Source organism: Plecotus auritus, assembly GCF_963455305.1.
Source record: "Plecotus auritus genome assembly, chromosome: 9".
In the NCBI taxonomy this organism is placed as follows: Eukaryota; Metazoa; Chordata; class Mammalia; order Chiroptera; family Vespertilionidae; genus Plecotus; species Plecotus auritus.
Genome location: NC_137783.1, coordinates 21,850,163 through 21,872,049, shown reverse-complemented (window position 1 = coordinate 21,872,049; position 21,887 = coordinate 21,850,163). Strand labels below are relative to the sequence as shown.

General features: G+C 51.6%; 1 protein-coding gene across 2 annotated transcripts in view; it reads right to left on the bottom strand.

Moving 5' to 3' along the window:
* CRTAC1 (cartilage acidic protein 1) overlaps positions 1-9,818 on the bottom strand; it is a 133,996-nt gene extending 124,178 nt beyond the window's left edge. For both annotated transcript variants that reach the window (XM_080687441.1, XM_080687442.1), the window contains exon 1: positions 9,651-9,818. In XM_080687441.1, coding sequence (XP_080543567.1) covers positions 9,651-9,674 — 24 coding nt within the window. In that variant the 5' untranslated portion in view covers positions 9,675-9,818. The remainder of the gene's footprint in view (positions 1-9,650) is intronic.
* Between the last annotated feature and the right edge of the window lie 12,069 nt (positions 9,819-21,887).

The following is a 21,887-nucleotide window of genomic DNA, read 5'->3' as shown; positions in this document are numbered from 1 at the left end:
TGGAAATCTGGTGTCATATTTGGCACTTGCTTCTTCCTCATTCTTTGCAACCACTGGCTCACTGAGTCAATTCTGCTTCATGAATCTCTCTCAAAACTGCCCCATCTTTCTGTCCCCACTGCCAGGGACTTGCCCCTCTGTTCTTCACCCGACAACAGCAATACTTGCCAACTGCTCCCCCCTCCTCTCACTTCTCTTCCACACGGCTATCAGAGCTCCCTTCCCAAATCTCAGAGCTGATGGTGTCGCTCTTTAGCCTAACTCATGGGACCCTATACACAAGACAAACAGGAATTTTTACTACAATTTCATGTAACAAGTCTATATGAGGAATAGTTCATGTGACAAGTACTATATGTGAGGAATGAGTAGTAATAATAACACCTACCATATGTGCCAGATATCACTGTAACCCTTCATATAGGTTTAATCTTCATAGTAACCTTGTGAGGTAGGTACTACTATTGTTCCCATTTTGTATTAGAGAAAACTAAGGCACAGAGAGTTTAAGTAACTTGCTCAAGGTCACACAGCTAGTACATGGTGGAGTCAGGGTTTGTGCCTAAACCATTTGGCTCTAGAATTGATATTCTTGGGCACTAAACAGTCTCTCTCACTACACCAAACTTGTCTTAAACCATGTGAGGTGGGAAGACAGTGGAAGAAGCAAGCACCTCTGCTGGGCAGCAGGGGAAGGCCTAAGAGAGAGGCGGTGGTGAGCTGGCCAGAGGGATAAGGTGGAGAAAGTGTTCCAGGCTGAGGGCCCAGTATGTGCACAGTGGCCGAGCAGGATTGTGTGGTTCAATGAAGCTCTGCACGCTGGAGCACGGGATGGGGGCAGGACAACTGGTGGAAGGAGTGTAGCTTAGGAGGCTGGGATGGACTGTGGAGGCCTCGTGAGAGACACGAGCCAGAGGGGTTAGAGAATGACCTGGCAAGAGTGGTGTGTAGGAAAGACCATTGTAGCAGCAGGGTGTGAACAAGGCCATGGGGGGTGGGACTGGAAGCAAATGCCGTGGCCAAGTGGGAGAGACAGCTGGAGGCTGCCATTCAGTCACTCAGTCACTCAGTCACTCAGTCACTCACTCACTCACTCATTCACTCATTCACTCACTCACACACTCATTCATTCATTCCATATTCTTGTGTACCTACTCTATGCCAGACACTGTTCTGAATGCTGGGAAAACAGCAAGAATAAAATTAAGTCCTTGCCCCCGTGAGTGTACATTCTAATGTCTCAATCGCTGGCATTAGTCACTGGCGTTTCTCCATCCTGTCCCTATCCTGGTCCTCTGCATGGCCAGCCTGGAAGACAAATGCTAGACCTTCTGCACCTTCGCACCTCCCAGGGGCACCATGTCCTATGCGTCTTCCCAGCACCAAGGAAATACAAGGCTTCCTTCTCTTCCCCTCTACCTGGAGAGAGCTCCAGGCGCTGCCTGCAGCTGCACTCAGACAGAGAGGAGACTTGATCCTGCTCCAGAAAAGGCAGATGAAAACTCCAGGGACCCAGGCTAGGAGGTGCCACAGAGACCAGCAGGCTAATGAAATGGCGTTTCTGAAAGCGAGAGGACAAATGCAGTCTCCTAGCCTATGCACAAGGCATAGCAGGTCCTTAATAAGTATTATTAACTGCTCAGCCTCCCTGGTCTGTAAAAGGGGAAATGAAATGAGACAGTGTTAAGTGCTGAGCACAGTGCCTGGCAAACAGAAAGCCCATGCACTTTAGGCAGCAGCAGCATCAACAATCAGACTATTACTACAGCTAATCAATGTTGGTTGAATGAATGAAGGCATCTCAGGAGGTGGATCCAGGCCCACCAGGTGCTCCCCTTCCAGGAGTAGCTGCCAAATGCTGAATGGAATGCAAGGGCCTGTAAGACTTTGAAGAATAGGCTTGCTTCTGTTTCTAATTTGTCTAGGAACCTAGTGGAGTTCTTTGACTTTCAAAATACTGCTTTTCAAATGAGGAACCCCTCAGTTTACTGTAATATACACATTCATTCTTCAAGCATTTTGTAGGTGCCTGTGGGCCAGGTTGGAAATGATAAATAAGACATGGCTTCTGAAGCCAAAGAGTCTGCAGTCTACCAGGAGTGAGTCACAACACAAGGGGGAGAAGTTCAGAATAGGAACAGGGACCAAGTCCAGACAGAGCCCATAGGAAGGAGGCATGAACTAGTGAGGTGGGTGGGACGGGCATGTAGGAAGGGCTCCCTGGAGAAGGGGAACAGGGATTCCAAGGGGAGCTGCATTCCAAGTGGTGGAGACCTATGGATCAAGGCATGGCTGTGACAGGGCATTATTGGTGCATGCCATAAATGCAGTTGTTGCTGCTTAATGCAGTGTTGGAATGAGGGGAGGGGGTATGAAGTGAGAGAGAAGGTAGGATACAGGAGAAGACAGAGACAGTCTTGCATGGAGGCAGCCGATGGGGCCTGGAGAGCCTGCTTTGCCAAGGTACCAAGCCTGGAGTCATGCCAGTGGGGAGGTTTTGAAGTTGGGCCAAAACATGATCCGACTTGCATTTTAGAAAGGGCATTTTAGATTTGGGGCAGCAGTGTGCAGGACGACCAGGCTGGCCGTGTTTCCGGAAAGTGAGTGAGATCTGGACATCCTGGGGTGAGGGTGGGGCATGGTGTGGGAATGACCTCCAAAGTTCTTTTCCAGGCCTGTTTATCTACGGGTCAGATTTTTTCCTAAATCATTTAAAATGCATTGTGGACCTTGCTATTTAAAAGCATCTGCCCGGAATCGTTCTGTGAAGCAGTGATCTACTCCCTATTCTGTCTTCAGCGGAAATCCAAATGATCCTCTATGTACTGGTATCTGCTTAGAGCCAGGGAACATGCACTCAGCCCCTTGCCGCAGCATGGTGGGAAGGGGCGGGGGTGGGGAGGGAGTGGAATGAGCATCCAGGGCCTGGCTTTGCTCAAGGCTAAGAGCTGGCCACCAGCTCGTAGGATGGGCCCTGCACGGGATTCTCAAAAGCTGCTTGATCAGTGGGACCTTTGGAGGTTTACAGAGCCCTGATGCCAAGTGCCAGCTCTGGGGAGAAGGAGCCAGAAGGAAAACTGGACTCACTGACCCAGTCCAGCTTGAAGACCCGCTTTAATACCAAGAACCACCTCTGCCCCAGAATGGCCACCTGTGCTCACTTATGCATTTGTTCACCCACTGAGCGCCCAGGGAGCCCCTTCATATGCCGAGCACTGTGCTAGGCACTGAAGTTACAATTGAGAACAGAGACACAGTGCTTCCCCCCACACTGCTTACAAGGCAGCATCTCTCCCTCTGGGACTCTCATTCCCCCACCTGGATATACATAGCTTCTCAGATGTGACGGGCATGACTCCAGTTCAAAGCTGAGACTGCTGGTGATGAAAGGGCCTTCCTGCCCCACTCCTCTGATTACAAGGACTGACCTCCCGAGGCCAGAGGACCTGCCCCGGACATGCAGAACATTCATGGAGAAACAGGAATGGGATCTATGGCGTGACCTCCAACCCCCAATTTGGGAAAGGAGGGGTATAACCTTGGTCCTCTAAGATGAGTCTCAAGTGACTTTCTACATCCATTCCTGAGTACAAGACCAGGGATAGGCCTCCTATGAAAACACCAGGAGAGGCTGCTCCCTCCAATCCTACAAGCGCCCCTCTTCCCATGTGCGGGGGGGAGGATTCGGGGTCCCAGCCTGTGGTCCCTACTGAGAGCTGTGTCTGGATTTGCATGTCATGGTGTGTCTACCAAAGGAGGTCAGGGCAGGGGTGCCAACAAGACACCTCCACTTGGGGCTGCTCTCCAGGTGGGTGGAGGCTGCTGGTAGGGAAGGGAGTCCCTGCAGTCCCTCCCCACCTCCCCACCCCGGTCAGTGGGACACCCTGAGCTCAGCAGTGATCCCTGTGACCTTGTCACTGTATGTGTCGGGTGCAAACAAAGATAAGAGTAACTGGGAACAACGGCAAGGGTCATTTTACACTCTCTGCACTCGCGATTCTTCTGTGGCTAATTAAAGTAATATGTCAAAATGTCCCTTGGAAGAGATCTTTAAGTATATGCCTGTTAAGTAAATAAGGTTTTACTAATTAATAAACACACCTTGCCATCCCTTCTTGAAGTTCCTTGCAGAACTTCCTGGTGCCAGGAGTGTTAAGCAGGAGAGGGTGGAAGGGGAGGCGCCACCACCCCTTCCCGGAGGAGTGGGGACAAATCTAGTCGCTAGTCATTTGTGGAGCTATCAGTTTCTCCTCCGGATGTTGATCAGATTTCCTGGGCTGGAACCATCTTACAAGGCTAGGGTACTGGAACTTTTCCAAGAAGCAAATGCTTTACTTCTTACCAAGTCAACATGATTTCTTTCAAGGAAAATTTTATCTTTTGAGCGACTAGGGTTTTTGAAGGGCAAATCTTTGGACTTTTCTCTAAAGATAGTGATTATGATATACTTATCGTTTGCTAAGACCACCCCTCCAGCCCCCAGCACACACACTCACAGAGAAGCATGGGGGTGCGGGAATGATGCACCCAATAGTCTGCAATGAGTCAGTGGCATAGCCAGAAATAGAACTTTGCAAACTCCCCAATTCTTAATAATAGCAATATTAATAGTCTCTTTATCCATTTCTAAGTGTTTTCACAGCTCACATTTAATCTTCATAACAATTCTGGGGGAAGTCTGGGGAAGTCCATCTCAGGACACAGCAGATCCGAGTTCCAGACCAGCTTTGCCACTTGCTTGCTGTGTGACCCTGGCTAGTGCCTTCACCTCTCTGGATCTCAGGGTCCTCAGCTGTGAAGTGGGGCAGTTGGATGAGAATACTTCTCGGACTGCTCCCACCTCTCACGTGCTCTGATTCTGTGCTGAAACACTCTTCCAGTCCCGGGTTTCCCAACCTTGGCACTGCTGGCATTTTAGGCCAGACATTTCTTTGTCGGAGGGCAGTCCTGTGCACTGTAGGATGTTTCGCCTCATCCCTGGTCCCTACCCACTACATGCCAGTAGCCCTCCCTACCCCAGTAGTGAGAACCAAAAATGTCCCCAGAGATTGCCCAATGTCTGGGATGCAAAGCAACCCCTAAAGTCACTGCCCAAGGACTTCAATAAGGTCAAGATCTTGAGTGATTTAGTGGGAAAATATCTTCCTCTCCTTTCTCTTCCGCAACCCCTTTACACACACTTCTTAAACACAACCTCCCAGCCCTCTGCTGCTTCCTATTTCTTAAATGCCCTAAGTGGTCCAGGGTGTGTTTGGTGTGATAATGAACCAATTGATTTCATATTTTCTCCTAAGGAGAGTTCATAGGTTTATGTCCCCCACACCAGCCAGGCTCCCCAGAAATCCCTCGCAGAGCCCCAGCTGGCCTGGAAGCCTGTATCTGCAGCCTGCAGGAGGCTCGGTGAACACGGATTTGTCAGCACTCTTAAATCACTGGGCTCCGAGGAAGGCTTCTCCCAGCACAAAGATCCTTCCCTAGGAATCAATAGCTCAGGGCCTTCCATCACATTCAGAATTACCCTGGGACTTGTAAAATTTATTTTCCCCAAGCATGGCAAAACCCAAAAATGAAAGCCCCACGGTGGGGGAGGGAAGACAGCAAGGAAGGAGCCCTGCCAAGAGGGCCTTGTCCGTCAGCCCAAATGTTGCTGTGAGCAGAGGCTGATGTACAAACCTGAACACTCAGTCTCCTTTGCTGGGAAAAGACCCAATGTGGTTCCCAGTGGTCCTGCAAGAATATCTCCTCCCAACCGATACCTCTGTGTATTTAACCAAGGGCGGAGGCATGTGAAAGACGGTCTTCCTTGATCTTCGCCATCCTACCCTCATCACTGCGTTGCCAGCTTCAGCATTTTGCAGAGGAGGAAGCAGACATGTAGAGGTTGAGCGGTGTGTCCAGGTCTCTAAGCCAGTAAGCAGGGGAGCCAGATTCTAAGCCTGTATCCTATCCACTACACTGGGCTGTCTTCCCAGGGAGAGTGGGGTACGGGTAATTCTCTAGTGGGGCTCAAGAAAGAGGCGACTTCTTGTTTTCTCAATGTCTAGGGCCAAACTCTAAAACCTCTCCCCATTCAAACTAACGAACAAAAATACCACCAGAAATCCTGTGCTATAGTTGCCTTTTATGTAATTATATTCCTCAGACCTTGTCCAGAACCAGACCAAGCTTTGGGAATGCTGGCACAACTCTTTAGCTAAAGCTGGGAGCTGGCCCGGATCTCAAGCACAGCCTCTCAGACCCCACTTTAGAGGAGGAGCTGTTGCTCTCTGGTGGTTCACGTTATCCCACGGCCTCCCTCCTCCCCCGGAAGGTAAAGACCCAACATTCCTGTGAGCCTGAAGGAGATGAGGAAACGCAAGCATCTTCCCTGGCAACAGTCATCCCCTGGGTAAGCCTGAGGGGCAGGAGAGGATCCACCTCTTGGAATTCTGTGTGGCAGCACTGGTTCCTTCTGGGGGTCACTGCCAAGTCCAAAGGGAACTTCACACAGTGTGCAAAGGAGCAGGGTGGAAGGGGAAGCAGAGGGGGCAGCCCACAGGCCACTCAGCAAACCTCCTTCCCAGGCCCAGCTCAGATGTCGACAGCCAGATTCACAGAACAGAAAAAGGGCAATGGAAAATGGTAGAATCTTCCAAGTCACCCAAGAAGTCCTAACACAAGGATTTTGCAAAAATAGAACATCCTAGCACTCCGACCTTGAGCTGGAAGCGGCGAGATTGGGGAAATGGGCAAATACTGGTTGGAAACTCTCCACTTCACCCAGGATCTGAGTACTGGGTGTCACTGCAAGACAGAGAGAGACCCCACTCCAGCACACCTTAATGAAAGAAAGGAAGAACTGCAGGCCTGGGTTTCAAGACACGGTGAGGCAGTGGGCACTTCTTATTCCTAAATATACACACAGAAACTGGAGTGCACTGCTTTTGCCTAAAAAAACACACCTAGAATAATGAGGTAAGGGGAAATAATAATTAAAAATGTCTATTACCTGTATATGTACATTATAAGAACTTTATCAGCTGCTCACCTAATTCTAAATAATAGGTTCAAAGGAAATTTCCCCAAATTACTACATTCATTAATTGACCTATTTCTGATCAATCAGAATTATGAGTACCTACTGTGCAGGGAACACATGTCCATCTCCATAGTAAAGAGGAGGCAGGTCACGGAGTGGAAAGAGCTCTGAGTAGAGGACTGGGAATCCCTAGGATCCAGTCCTATCTCTATCACCAAATAGCTACCTGCTACTTGCCTTTATTGGATTTCGGTTTTGTCATCTGTAAATTAAGTGTGCATGTGAGTGTTGGAGATGAAATGAAGTTGGACTAGATGCTCTTCAAGATTTCGCTCTTCTAGCTCTAATGTTCCTTGGCTTTGTGAGCTCTTAATGAGTTCAAAGAACATACCAACACCACGCACATGGGAAGGATCTCAGAGGGCGGGTGGGGCTGAGGATCAGCTGTTTCCTTGGAATGTTTATTTGCATCTGCCCCATTGCACCTGAGATCACAGGAACAGCCGAAGACCAGGAAGCATGTGGCAGAAGGGTTTCAATCATGAAGGTGACCATTGGGCACTGTGGCCTGAGCTTGCTTGGAACATTAAGTTACTATGGCTAGTGAAGGGCAAGGAGTCCCTTGCCCTGAGGTGGGTGCCTTTGGCGCCCCCTACTGGAGACCAATGAGCCAGCAGGACAGCTTCATTCACATTAGCAGGAGGCAAGGAAGACTGAGAACAGGAGGAGACTGTCACAGCTCTTTAAAAAGACGGCCTTCCTGGTTCGTGGTCCTCTCTCCATGAAAGTCCATGTTCCACTACTTAGAATTACAGTGGCCACTGGCCCACACATGCACAGGGACACTCATGTGGAGCGACAGGACCTCTTAATCAGACATCAAGGTGCCAGATAATAAGCATCAGGGTTCAAAACACCAGGTGCAGCCCAGATGGAGAAAAGGGAAGAAAGAGTAACAAGCAGGTATTTTGCTGTACAAATCTCCAGTGGGGAAAAAAAGTATTGGGAAATGCAGCAGGAAAATGTTGACTGTAGGCAGAGGATAGCTGGGTTTGGGGATATGGATTGGTAGCCCCCATAAAAGATCTCCAGGCTGAAGTAGCTACTGTAGGAGTTCAAACCCCCCATCCCCTATTCAGGGATGGGGTACAGGTGAAGGATACAGCTCCAACTGAGCAGCCTGCCCTTTGACCTTCTCCAGAGACCATTAGTACCAACTGGAAACCGGAACGTTCAAACTGTGTTCCACTGTGCCAGCATCAAGACCCTCACCTCTCTTCGTTTCCTCTTAAATTAACTTTAGGACCCGCTGCCAGAAGGATGTTTTTAATCAAGTCAGAGGGAGAGAAAATGCTTCCTTAAAGGCCATAGTGGATCAACCGCCATGTTCCCACTTTCCCATCTTCCATCTCCCCTTCCTCATGGCTGAGAGTGAGGTACAGTGGGACTCTGAATTTGCTCTAATTCAGTCTTGGGTGTCTCCAGCCCGAGTCATCAGGGTAAAAAAGCCCACAGCGCTTCTCCTCCTACATGAGTTCTCTCCTGATTCCAGACAGCATCACCGAGCTGTCCTCTTCCCTTCCTTTCCACATGGCTCCACTTGGGAAGTCCTACACCCCATCCCAGAAAACATTTCAAGTGTGACTCAAGAATGTGTCCTGTCTGGAGGGCTCAAGCACCTCCTGGGACGCACGGAAGCCACCCCAGGTGCACACCCTACCAGCAGCAGCAGCAATACTCATTAGTCATGCCCAGAGGAAGGGGCGTTCGCGCCCCGCAGCCCCGGGAACATTGCCCAGGCACCCTGAGAGCCTTCCATCCAGGCTGGGATGACTTCGGATTCTTGAGTTGGTTTCTGCAGAACTGGGACTAACCAGGGATCCCAACCACTGTCCTGTATAGAAGTGCTCTGCTGGGCATACCCCCAAGCCTGGCCTGCTACCCCTCAAAGCCTCCATGTATCCCCGCGGGGTTAAAGGAGGACCTCCGGCTCCCGGGGAAACGCTGGACCTGGCTCGCCTGAGACAGGCTGAACGCAAGGAGACCACACCTCTGTCCAGCAAAGGCAGCTACCAGCGAGGCGAGCAGGGCTGGCTCCGGGAGCAATCTGCCACCCAGCGCTGTGCCGGGGAGACTGGCTTCCCCGGGGAAGAAGCGCCAGCCCCCAGGTTCTTTCCCACTCTGGAAGCTCAGGCACAGTAGCTTCCCCGGCCCAGAGCTGGCCCTGCCTGGCTGGGTGATTCCCCAACCCCCCCCCCCCCGCCCCAGCACATCCCTCCTCACCTGCTCCGCCCCTCCCAGCCCCAACGCCCCCTCCCCAAACCGCTGACCTCCAGTGCGCCCCCAGTTGCGAGCGCTGTCGCCCCACACCTTCGCTCCCACTTCTCCACCACCTCCGGCCCCGTTCCCGCCTCGCCCCCAGCCCGCGGGGGAGGCTCTGCGCGCCAGTCGAGTCCGGAGCCTCTTGGCAAGTTGGAAGCAAAGCCTTTGCCACCGTGGCGGTCTCTATCTCCCCGGTTCCGGGCGGCATCCCCGCCACCGCTGCGGGCAGAGCGGGAGGGGAGCCTAGGGCGGGAGAAACTTTCTCCGCCTGAGGGGCCTGACGGGGTGGGGGTCCGGAGCGGGTACTCACGCGGCGGCCAGCGCTGGGAGTCATTCTCCGGCTCTCTCACCCCCACCGCCTCGGGGCGTCGGAGCGCGGGCGTCTGCTGCCGCCTCTGCCGCCGCCGCCTTCCTGCGCCCAGCCGGTCCCGGGCTGGCCTCGAGCCTCCCGCCCCGACGTCGCCCGCCCGCTTTATACAACTCCACTCGAGCGCGCCCGGGCTTATGTAAAGCCTGGCGGAGCCCCGCAGCCAATGGCGCTGCGGCTGGGGCTCGCGGCCAGTGGGTGGGGGGCGCCCGCGCGGCCAATCGCGGCCCGGGGAGCCGGGGAGCCGGGCAGCCGGGTGGGGGAGGGCGCGCCGCCCCGCGCTGATTTAGGAGTCGGGATTGCGGTGGCAGCAGCCGGCAGCACGGCCGGCTCGGCCGGGCCCCACGGCAGGCGCTGGGGTGGGCGGCGGCGCAGGCGGCGGCGAGGGCGGGTGTCCCCTGCTCCCCGCTGCTGCAGCGCGTAACCTTCAGGAGGCAGCGAGGCCGGGCAAGGGAAGCGAGGGCGCCCGGCAGGACGCTGGGGACCCCGGGCCCGCGGGAACCTGGAGTCCCTCGGGAGGAAGCGCTGTGAAGGAAGGCAAGGGGGAGGGGAAGGAAGGGCGGCGACCCCCGCCCCCCCGCGCCCGGGCCCCGCGGCCGACCCCGCGGCCACCCCCGCGCGCAGGGCCGAGGGTGGCGGCGGGAGCAGCGGCGCTGCCTTCGCGTTTCCCCCCAGGGAGCGACCTGGCGTCTCCGGGCCGGGCCGGAGCGGCCGCTCGAGCCACGCAGATGGCGAGATTTCGCGCTGCGGAGCGAGCGAGCGCCGAGCCGATCTTTATCGGCGGGGAACGTGTCCGAGCGCCTCTGGGACTGCTCAGTATGGAGAGCGGAGCTTCGCGACGGCCCCGGAGGGCGGGGAGCCGGCGAGCACGGCTCGGAGATCTGGCGCGGCGGCGGCGGCGGCGGCGGCGTCCGCGGTGTCCGTGGCAGCGCCTCCTCCCCTAGTCCCCCGCTCGCCCGCCCGCTGCGCCCCCACCCCAACCCACCCCGCCAACCCCCGGCCCACCCGCTCTGGTCCCACGCGTTCTTCCAGCCTCCCTCACCGCTTTGCGCACAGGTACTGCTGCCCCCTCCTCACCCCAGCCGCTGCAACCGGCCGGATGGTGTCAGCTTCTCAGGCCCGGGGTCCTGGGGACTAAGCTTGGGAAGAGCGCTCTTGGTCAGCAGTGCCCAAAATGCCCATGTGCCTGGCAGGAAACCAGCCTAGGTCGATAACACTTAATTCCTTTACTTCGCGCCTAGAATAGAGTCTGGCACATAATAGGCGCCCAGTAAGGGTTTACTGAATGAATTTTGAGCTTCTGTAAGTAAGGTCTTTGGGTTTCTGAAAGTTGGGGCAAGGACAGGGCTTTGGAAGAGAAAGACCTGGTAATATGCCATCAAAGAGGTAGGGAGCGAGGACTATTTCCCATTTATTGACGACTTTGTCATCATCACCCTGGCATCAGGACACTTCACTATTAAAATGACTCCAATGTATTTTTATGGAGGGCCCGCCAGCCCCTGACCGCAGAGCCTCCAGAGCCTACTCTGGGCCCTGTTTTGAGGTCTCTGTGATTGTCCTCTGGAAAGAAGTAGCTAAGTAAGCACAGGCAATTCTTCTAGTTTTTTTGGGGGGTGGGGTAGGGGGGAGGGAGCGGGGGCGGGCTTGGATCTAGCTCAGGTTCTTAACCCTTTGAAGGTTATGGGCCCTTTTGAGAATCTGGCAAAAACTATTGAATCCTTTCTTTAGAAAAATACACACATTTACACACACACCTCGAGTATAATTTCAGAATCATTAGGGACCCCGAGTCTCTCTTAGAGCTCTCTCTGCCTGATGTAAACCTGTTTCTCTAGGGGTCTAAGGCAGTAGTTTATAATTGCCCTTCTTTGGGGGATCGCAGAACCCTTTTGAGCCATTCAAGAATCTGATTAATGTTATGAGTCTGCTTCTCAGAAAAAAAAAATGCTCCATCATACATGTTGACATATAATTCTCAGGGGTTTATGGATCCTTTAAAACTTAATCCAGGGTCCCCAGATTAAACCTCATCACCTAGCAGCAGACAGAGTCGGCACTAAGGGCTCCCTCCATGAAGAGTTCGGCTGCTCTGCACCTGCTGCATCATGCCGCCACCCTGTCTGAGGGCACCTGCGTCATGTGATGATGGCCCTGGCACTGAATTGTGTCTCCCTCCTCCAGACTTATATGTTGAGAGACCATCTCCACACTTGCCTCTGCATCTTGGTCCCCACCACCCTCTTTGTGTAAAAATAAGTTGCAGGTTGTCATGTTCTGTCTGATCTATGAGCGTTCCTTACCCAGAAACTCCAACTCAGGGTGACGGCAAGTGACTGGTAATTAACCAGCTTCACTCAGTCCCAAGCATCTGAGCACACCTTCCTTGGTTTTTGTTCTCACCTCTCTTTCTGCGGGTGGAGCTGTGAGCAGCAGCCCCAGCTGTGGAGCCTCTCCTCACCTAAACCTGACAGATTTAGTAACCGGCAAGGTAATGATCAGTATTAGCCATCCAGATGTGAATAGGCCTTCTGCACAAAACAGCTTTGTACTGATCTCACACTTGCCTGCAGCTAGCCAAGGAAGGGTGCAACAGAGCAGAGGTGCTGGGGAAGGACAGAGGAGTGCAGGAAATGACGGGGACATTCTCTCCTCCGAGTTCTCCAGGAAATGCAATCTGGTATTTGCACTTGAAATTGTGAGGGCTAAGCCAGGCTGTCCTGGTCCTATAATTTCTAATTTCTCTAATGTCATCCATGCCCAAGCGCTAAGCTCATGTCTGTGTCCACTCGAAGCTCCAGCCCTGCCCTGCCCATGGTAGAGGTCTTACCCTCACAGTTGCACAGACACACCCTGCTTGCTCAGGGCACATGAACACTTTATAGACTGAATTGAATTGTGTCTCCCTCCTCCAGACTTATATGTTGAAGCCTTAACTTCCAATGTGACTGTATTTATTATTTATGTATGTATGTATGTATGTATGTATTTATTTATGTATTTATTTTTTCTGCCAAAAGCTTTATTGTTTCATTTGGTCCAATGCACGGGAGAGGGCTTCAGGGTGGTTAAAGAATGGCTAGCAGTTTGGGGGAGAGGCCCAGGTAAAAGCCAGACACCAGGGGGATGCAGAGGGGCCCCTCAAAGGCCTTAGGGCTCTCAAGGCTCCTGGTCGTGCTGGAGGGTGAGCCTTTCCAAGAGACACTCGCCCTGCAGCCCAGGCCGGCCAGCTGCGGAGGTGAGCCAGGTGTCGCCCATCTTCTTGCTGAGTTTCACCTCCTCGCCCCGGAAGTGGTTCTCCGGAAATAAGTCCACGAGCTGAGGGGCTGCGCGGGTAGAACCAGGGCCTGCAGCTCCCAAAGGGCCTGGTCAGGTTCCTCTCCAAGGCCAGGGCGGCCTCCATGGCGTCCTGAGTTTTACCCACTTGTCTTGGGGAGGCTCAGCCCATCCTGGAGAGAATGCGGCCACTGCCCTGGTTTTGCAACTTTAAGAGCCGCTCAGCGCCCTCGCGCTTCTCCGCCAACTCGGGGAAGACTTGGTTCGTGCCCTGGAGGGCCACATCTTTGCAATCAAAAAAGAAGCCCAGAGAGAGGTAGGTGGGAACCTGCAGATGCAGGCCAGGTGGTTGATGGCAGCCTCCCCCTGGGTGGAATAATTCTGACGGGTTTGGGAGCTCATGGCTGCTCGGCAATAGGAACTAAGGTAGAAAAAACAACAACGGCAGTTTGTTGGCTGGTCCGGAGGTGGTTCTGAAGTTGGTGACTGAAGAAGATGCAGGAGAGTGTGTCTGTTCTGTCCAAACACTTGAAGTAAGAGGCAGGTCCCGGACTGCCGAGGGCACTGTCCCAATGTGACTGTATTTAGAGAGAGAGCCTTTACGGAGTCAGTGAAGTTTAAATGAGGTCAAAAGCGTAGGCTGAGGATTAGGGCCTCATAAGAAAAGAAAGAAACACTAGGCATCTCCCTCTGTCTGTGCACGCCAGAAGAAAAGGCACGTGAGGACAGAGAGGTGGTGTTTTGTAACGGTAGCCCCAGCGGGAAGATACGCATTTCCAGCACACTCCTTACCCAGCCAGCGTGTTCAGTCTCCTCCCCATACTTTGACTCCAGCCTTTTTCACTCTTGTGAAGTCAGACCTTATTGATTCTGGCACACTCTCCTAAAATGTGTTTTTCATCTTTTGATACCCAAACTTAAGTCTCACCTCTCACGCCACTTTCCAAAACTGCTCTAGCCAGAGAGCTTCGCCTCCTCAGCTCTCCGGCAGGTGTGCAACATCCTAGCATATTATGCATACTATTCTGTTTTCTCCCTAATTGTGTCTTACACATAAAACTTGGCCTTCCTGTCAGGATGAAAGCCCCTTTAAGTCCAGAGTTTGTAGCTTATACAGTGGCAACCTCATAGAACCCAGCATGAAACTGGGCACAGAGGGAACACACAATCAAATGTACTCCTCAAAAAAAAAAAAAAGTCTAAAAAGGTTATGTAGCACTTCATGTTCTCAAGTCGTTTTGTGTGTGCCATTCCAGTCATCCGAAAGCCTGTTGGAGAGGGGGCCTCAGGAACTAGTTCTCTCCTATGATCCAGGCCCAGAGGGGCATCCCAAATTGCTCAGAGTCACACAAAGTCTCCAAATCAGAAGACACTCTATGCTTGGTTCCCGCTTGGCTATCTTCTCTCTCCAGATGGAGGGGAAAGGGTGGGGAAGCCCAGATCTTTGAGATACTTCTGTTCCAACAGATCAGTTGCAAAAGAAATGTTGGTACAGTCCCTCCAGGCTTGAAGCCAGAGGTGTTTCAGAATTTGGAAGATGCCATATATTCTGAAACATCCCCTTGCAAGGTTTTGGGCAGTATCTCATAATCAGCCACGTTAATATTTCTGCAGTAAAATATGTGAACGTTCACGCTACGTGGCTCGAGTACCTTCACATCAGTTTCGGTCTGGCGTTTGTCGGCAGGTGAGTTTGGGCACGACACTTGGAAAAACAAACTAACCAACAAAAAAGCTTCAAAATCCACCTCCTGGTTTTCCGAGATTCGGGAATTTGAGAATTACAGAGAAGGGCCTGGGGGATGGCATTTTAGGCTTGGTTGTCCCTAAAGAAATTGCTGTTTTGTGAGGGTGTGGAAAAGCAGGAACAAATGAGAAGTCATAAACTGTGAACGAAATAAGGAGTTTAAAGGGGTACGAGCAAATCACTGTTCTCGGACCAAGGTGTATTGGATTGTAGTCCGTTTTTTTCTAAGGAGTAAGTACATGTGTGTCACATGACTGAGTTTCAGGTGCACTTGTGTTAACAGTGGCTTATAAGTAGCAGACATAAGGAACAGACTTCTGAGGGAGGCAGGTGGGGGTGAAGATGACAGAAGCTCTTGCAGGGAAGCCACAAACCAAGGTGGACCTCCATGTGGTCAGAAGGAGTTCAGAAAAGCTTGAATTTGGAGCACGTGCTACAGGCGAACTTCTCCAGGTAGAGTGAGGGCAGGCCTGACAAAGGAGGCCAAATAAAGGAGGACATGATGGAATCCTAGAAAAGTCTGCTTGAAAAAGTCAGCACTTCTTGGGGCTGGGAGTCTGGGGCAGCCATGCAAGTAGATGTCCTCTCATTGTGTTAATCTGTGTCTAGAAGGCTTGGGTGCTTTGAGGTTCTCCCACCCTGGATGGGGTGGCTTTGCTATGAAAGAGGAGGACAGTAAAAGGAAAGCCACAGTGAACCCCTAACTACTTGGGTCTCTATGCCTGCTTATGATGCTCAGCCAGCAAGACCCTCCACGATCAGGGGGCTCCCTGGACTCCAAGGTCAACAGCAGGGAAGCTTCATCCTGAATCTTAAGGCTAGCCCTGTTGCCTTCGGTCCTGCTTTGCTTTGTTCCAAAGTCCTAGTACATGCTCTTATCTTTCTCTTCTGACAGAGTTCTCTGTCTGGTACCCCCAGTTCCAATAACTGGGTATCTGTATCATGTTCCCATCTTGGTACCCTCCTCTAGGATCCAGGCGCTTGGGGACTAAGAGTCTGGGGTCCAGATATTCTACTCTCCTCCCTGTGGCTGAGTCTCCTACCACCTGCTGCCTCACACTCCTGATATCAACTGTCTTCTTGAGCCTCTGCCAACTGCCTCATGCCAGCTTCCTTTGACATGCCCCCAACTTGGCCTCACTTCCTATCACTTACAGCTGCCAGGACCTCCCCCGATCTTGGCCCTGCTTGGTGTATAGGTCTTGATCTAGGTTCCAGCCCCTCGTGGTCTGGCATATCCAGCCACCAGCCCAGCCAGGTGTCTGACAGACATGGGCTCACAGTCCTGGCTTAAAGAAGAAGAAAGGAAAAACCCTGTAGCAGGGTGGGGGGAGTGGTAGCTGGCATGAGGCAGAAGCTGGCATGAGGCATTTGCAGCAAATGCCAGGGAGCTCCTGGTCTGGGGTGCCTTGGCCAATTTCAGCCTAAGGGGAGAGAGGGGAATGGGTGAAAAGTGAACAGGAGAGGAAGTGAACAGGAGGAAGTAAATAAAGGGAGGGAAAGAATCAGGAGGAGGGAGAAAGGGAAGGGAGGATGTTAGGGAAAGAAGCAAAGGGGCGTATGGAGAGAATGTTTCTAGTCTAGTTGAATGTCTGAACTGAGCATGAAGATTCTTCTCATCAACAAAGAGTCCAGCATTGACATAAAAGAAGATGGAAAGGATAATTGAGCTGGTGTGTGTTTGTGTGTGTGTGTGTTTGGGGGTGGGGAGGGGCAGACAGATAAACAGGTAGGCAGACAGACATAGGGAAAAAAGAGGAGGAGGAGTGAGAAGATAGACTATCCAGAGAGTTAGTAGGGTAGAAGTAGAGGGCTAATGAGAACAGATGGGCAAGAATTGATGGCATCTGGGAAAAGGGACCCATGTTTGAAAATTGCCAGGGATTTCATCAATCAGGGATTGTTGAGCACTCCCTTCCTCCACCACCTAAATCTGCACCTCTTGGTTCTTCCCTGATTTGTCCTAAACTCCACCCTCATCTTGACACCAAATTCCATTAAAGATAGAATGGATTTCTCACAGGTTCAGCTTCAGGGTGCGGAGGTATTGTGATAATCTGCCAGATGAAAGGGGGTGATAAAACCCATTTGGGGGCTTTTCTAAGAAGCACATGAGATGATATATGCAAAGCACTCAGCAGAGCTCCTGGTACGTAGTGAGTGTTCCACAAACGATAACCATTGTCATTCTTCTCTGTCCTCCAGTCTCTGTTCCCAACCTGTCACCTCCGCCTGCCTGTCCTTCCTTTGAAATGCCACTCTTTCATCGCTTTCTCTTTACTCCCAGACCTCTAGCCCCTGGAAGTTGTATTCCTACAATGACAGATCTGTAGGTGCCTCTGTCTTCATATTCTCCTCACCCAGATCTATGGTATTCCTTTCATTTGTGTAGCATTCAACAGAATAAAATTTTTTAAAAAAAAATCCTAAGTGAAGGTTCAGAAAGGTGAAGTGGCTTGTCTAACGAGGCACAGCTAATAAAAGGCAGAGCTGGGACACAAATTTAAGTCTCTTGGGCATTGCCCACTGTCCACAGAGTCGACTAATTGCTTCTTTCATAGTAATATTCTTGAGGATAAAGGCCTGGCCTTATATTTCCCATAAACACCTTTAGGGTCTGGCTCACAGGAGGCCCTCAGCCAGTGTCAATTGATTCATTTCTTTAGGCACCCAAAGAACTGTGGGGTCACCCTTGGCTCAGCCCCACCTCTGCTGGCAGGGTCCATCGGCTTCAGTGTCACTCCGCTCAGGCCTCTGAGGCAGGACCCAGCCCTGCCCCACGGCTGTGCATGCAGTAAATGAGGGCTGACCAGCGCAGAGCCAACATTCCACCCTCTGGTAAGTAGGGAGAAAATCACGAGGAATTATGGTTGTTTAAGTGTAGCTCAAACTAGTCGAGAATAAAAGCAGCTCCATGCTCATAGCAACAGAAAGGAATTGAGATTTCATGAAAAGAAGGCTTTCTTCTCTGTGAGAGTTGTGAGATGTTAGAACCAGATTCCTGCAGAGGTTGTAGAAACTGCTCCCCTGGAGGTCTTTAAGAGCTGGAGCACAATTCGCTTTTCAGTGAGAGGTGGATGTGATGGCTGTGAGCGTGGAGCTGGGACGTAGGCAGCAGGGAGGAGGGGTTAGATACTTGGGAGGCAGGCAAGGGCTCCAAGGCAGGGCCAGCGCGTGGGACAGGGAGGGGAGGGCAGGCCCCAGGGACACGGGGTCAGGGTCAGGCAGCAAAAACAGAGTTCTGCGTGGAGAGCCCCGAAGGCGGTTGCCTGATCTGTTTCATTGCTGCCTGCCGGCTGGGGCTGCTGAGCCTGCAGCGTGGCGGCAAGGAGCTCCTTCTGGACCCTCAGGGGTCGATGGTGCCCAAAGGCCAAAGACCTGGCCCACCCAAATATTAAATACAAATAACTGAACCTGAAGAGCTCTCTTTCACCATGTTCCTTATACAGGGTGTTAGGGGAGGACTCCAGGTCCATGAATTACCCCAGATAAAAGTGCCACATCTTCCTGGAGTATCCGTTTTTACTAGATGTGCTAGGGATTGGGGGCAAGAGCAGGAGTGGCAGGTAATTTCACAGGTAAGAAATGGAAAATGCACGTTTCATTTCAATAATTCTGGGTATTTCATGGAGTTGAATGCAAAATCGTGCATGCATCTTTTAGACAAAGCGTGAGCTTTGGAAAGATGGGCGTGTGTGATGACCCTTTCTTTGGCTTTTAGAGTACCTGTGTGGAAAAAGTTTTACCAGGAGTGCTTTAGTATTTAAAAAGCATTGTCTCATGCACTGTCTCGTCCGGTCATTCAACAGCGTTTAAGCACTTTTTGTGGGTCAGGCGCGATGTCCTTGGTAACAAAGAAGTGGGTATTTATATTTTCCCTGTAGTGGAGTGAGGAAACAGGCCCAAGATAGAGTGCTCCCTCCCTGGCAACGAGACTCCCATGTGGGAAAACAGGGTTAGGGACGTGGGTGCCCTTTTTCCCATGCGGGGCCTATTCCACTGTGCCTGCCGCCTTCCTCATGCCTCTGCGATTCCTCCCCACACTTGTTCCCTTCCAGTACACAGCACTCATTGTCATGTGCTCCCTCCTAAGAGCCTTCAAGGCAGGAGGGGCAGGTCCAGGGCAGGTGGGAAGCCCAGGAAATCCAGCCGGTGCTGTGCCGTTTCTCCTGCCTGTGGTTTTGACACGCTCCGCACACATTTACAGATAAGGACATTAGCATGGTCGCCAGCCTCCCCAGGTCACGGGCAGAGTGGGGCTGGCAGAGTTCTGGCTCAGTGCACAGCCCAGGGGCGTTGGGGATGTGATCAGTTCTCAGCATGGCCAAGAATAGATGGGTCACCAGCCAGCATTTATCCGGGACTTGTTAGGTGCGGGCTCTGCATTAGGCCAGTGGGGGAACAACGATGAATAAGAGCTTTTCGGCCTCCAAGGATCATACAATACAGCAGGGAATTGATGCCCAACTCATTAGAAAGAGGGAGGAATAGGAACAGGCTGGGGACATATGGCCAGCAGGTGATGCCTGCCCCCCCTGCATCCTATACTCTCCGCCTGGGAACAGGGACAGGGGCAGGAGATGGCTCCCTGACTTGGTTACCGTGGCCATCCCTTCTCCATCTCTATCTCCAGCTCCATCTCCATCATCTCCATCTCTATCTCCATCTCCATCTCCATCTCCATCATCTCCATCATCTCCATCTCTATGTGGGACTCTCTCCTCTCTCTGCTTAATCATGATTCCTGAGGAGTCATCCTCTGTCAACTGTTCTCCTTTCTCTACAGTTCCCCAGCAGTCACCCAACCAAAGCCACCAAGGCCTGTGTTCACAAGCTGACCCACCTAAACGATGTTTTACAAATGGTAACAGCACACACTTGGCAGCAATTACATGTGCTGCATGCTGTTCACTGGCTTGAACTACTTCAGTCATCCCCACAAGCCTATGATTCTATTATTAGGTCCATTTTATAGATGAAAAAGCCGAGGTTAAGTGAACAGAAAAGTCACTCAAGCACACTCTAAACAGCCTCTAGCCATTCCATACACAGTACCTCAATTGGGCCTCACGATGATACCATGGGATAGGTAGATGGGGAAATTGGGGTCCAGATGGACCAAATGCATTGCCAAGCTCTATGGCAAAGTGGTGACTAGAATCCAGGTCTGACTCTCGGCCTGGTGTTCTCTCCATTACACGTTGTTGCTGAAATCAGAAAATATTCCTGTATATTTCCAGTAACCCTGTACCCAACCAGTCTTGGGAGGATTGGATCTTTGTATTTTCCTATTGGATGAAAACAAGGACAAAACAGTCATGACCAGGCACTGATGCAACTAGAAAAGCTTGAAAGACTGCCACCTGGTGGCTTCCTCAGCAGTGGTGGCTGAAACTGGGCCCAGGGTCTGTTTGCACTGGCATTGGGAATCCATGATATAAAGTTCACAATAGAAGCTATGACTTATTGAGCATATGCTAGTTCTCCACTAAGTGCTTTGAATGGCTTCTCTCATTTATTCCTCACATTAACCATGTGAGATGGGTCCTATTATCCTCATCCCCATTTCAAAGACGAGGCTCAGAGGTTACGTAGCCTGCTCAAGGTCACACTGCTGTTAAATCTCAAAGCTGAGTTTAAAGTCCAGGTTTGTCTGACCCCAGGAGCTGTTTTACTTCACCACTCCCAACCCTGCCTCCCCATGCTTTATACCTTTGGGCCACTGCCTACCTCTCCCATCTTATCTCACAGCTCATCCCTGGCTACTCATGATACGGGTCTCAGCTCACAGAGGTCACCTCCTCAAAGATGCTGTCGATGCCAGCCATCCATCCAAGGTGCTGCCATGCAAGCCCAGCTCTTCACTGTCCCAGGAACTCGCTGCATTGCCTTCTCGGGGCTTCCCACACTCTGAGATGAGCTTATTTACCTGTTTGTATGCTTGCTTGGTACCTCTATTCCCCACTGGGAACGTCAGCGCCGGGGGGCAGGGATCGCTACATCCCCGGTGCCTAGTACAATGTCTGTGAAGAGTTGCTATGTAAATACTTACTGGATGAATGATTGGAGTGGCAGGGGAGAAGAGGCCCTTGGACTAGTACTTTATGCATTAAACTCAGAGGTCTTCTTATCCGCTCTTGCCTCCTTCCTCTTTGGACCACTCCCCTATACATCCTGGACCAGAGGTAAACTGAGGCCAGAGCTAGGACTTGGTTTAATTAGACAGATAGGCATTAAAATAACAGGATGCATTAAAAATAAGATGCTTTCTCTTTCTTGTCCTCCGTATTTGATATAGTTGAAGTGTCTGGGTTTTTTTGGTAGTGGCTGTTGTTAATTCGTGTAATTAGTTTGTACCTAATACATATGGCTCTTGGTCCTTTAAAAAGAGGCTTAATTGTTCATTCAGGCCTGGAATCTATTCTGTTCTCCAACTTTATTACTTCCACCACCACATTCAGGACCTGGAAAGGTAGATTAGCATCTCGGGATTATAAACTGCCTGTTCTCACTCACCCACATTTGGATGTGCGCCAGGAAACAGGCGTGGGACTGTGCATTTGAATAGAGTCCTGTGCTTGTCAGGAGAGGCCCAGACCCAGGCACAGTTCCTAAGATGGGCTGAGAATACGAGCAGAGTACAAATGCTTACAGATGAGTTTATAGCCAAAGACACGAGCAGCCTCGGAAGGGAGAAACCACAGTGGCTAATGGTCATTAGAGCTCCACTGATATAATGCCAGAGAATGAGGAGAGCCGCAGCCCCAATTAAACAGACCAGGAAATTTGAGCTCTGTGCCAACAGCCCCACCATGGTGGTATGGGGCGTGAGCAGCATTGGGGGGTGAGCGTGGACCTGGAGGGGGCCACCTGACCTCTCCTCTGGGCTTACCTCTGTCTTGCTGTATGTCCTTTCTTAACCTGGAAAAACAAGGCAGAGCTGGCTGGTCTTTCAGATTCCCTGCAGCTCTGATGTAGGGTGGGGGACAGGAGAAGAGGCCGGCAGAAAGGAAGCTAATGTTGATTGAATTCCTGCTGGACATCAGGTCCTCACTGACATGGTCTCTGTTTTGCAGATGAGGAGGGGAAAAGGAGGTTAAGTGATATGCCTAAAGTGACATTGCTGGAACATGACGGAGCTTTGCCACAAGGCACCT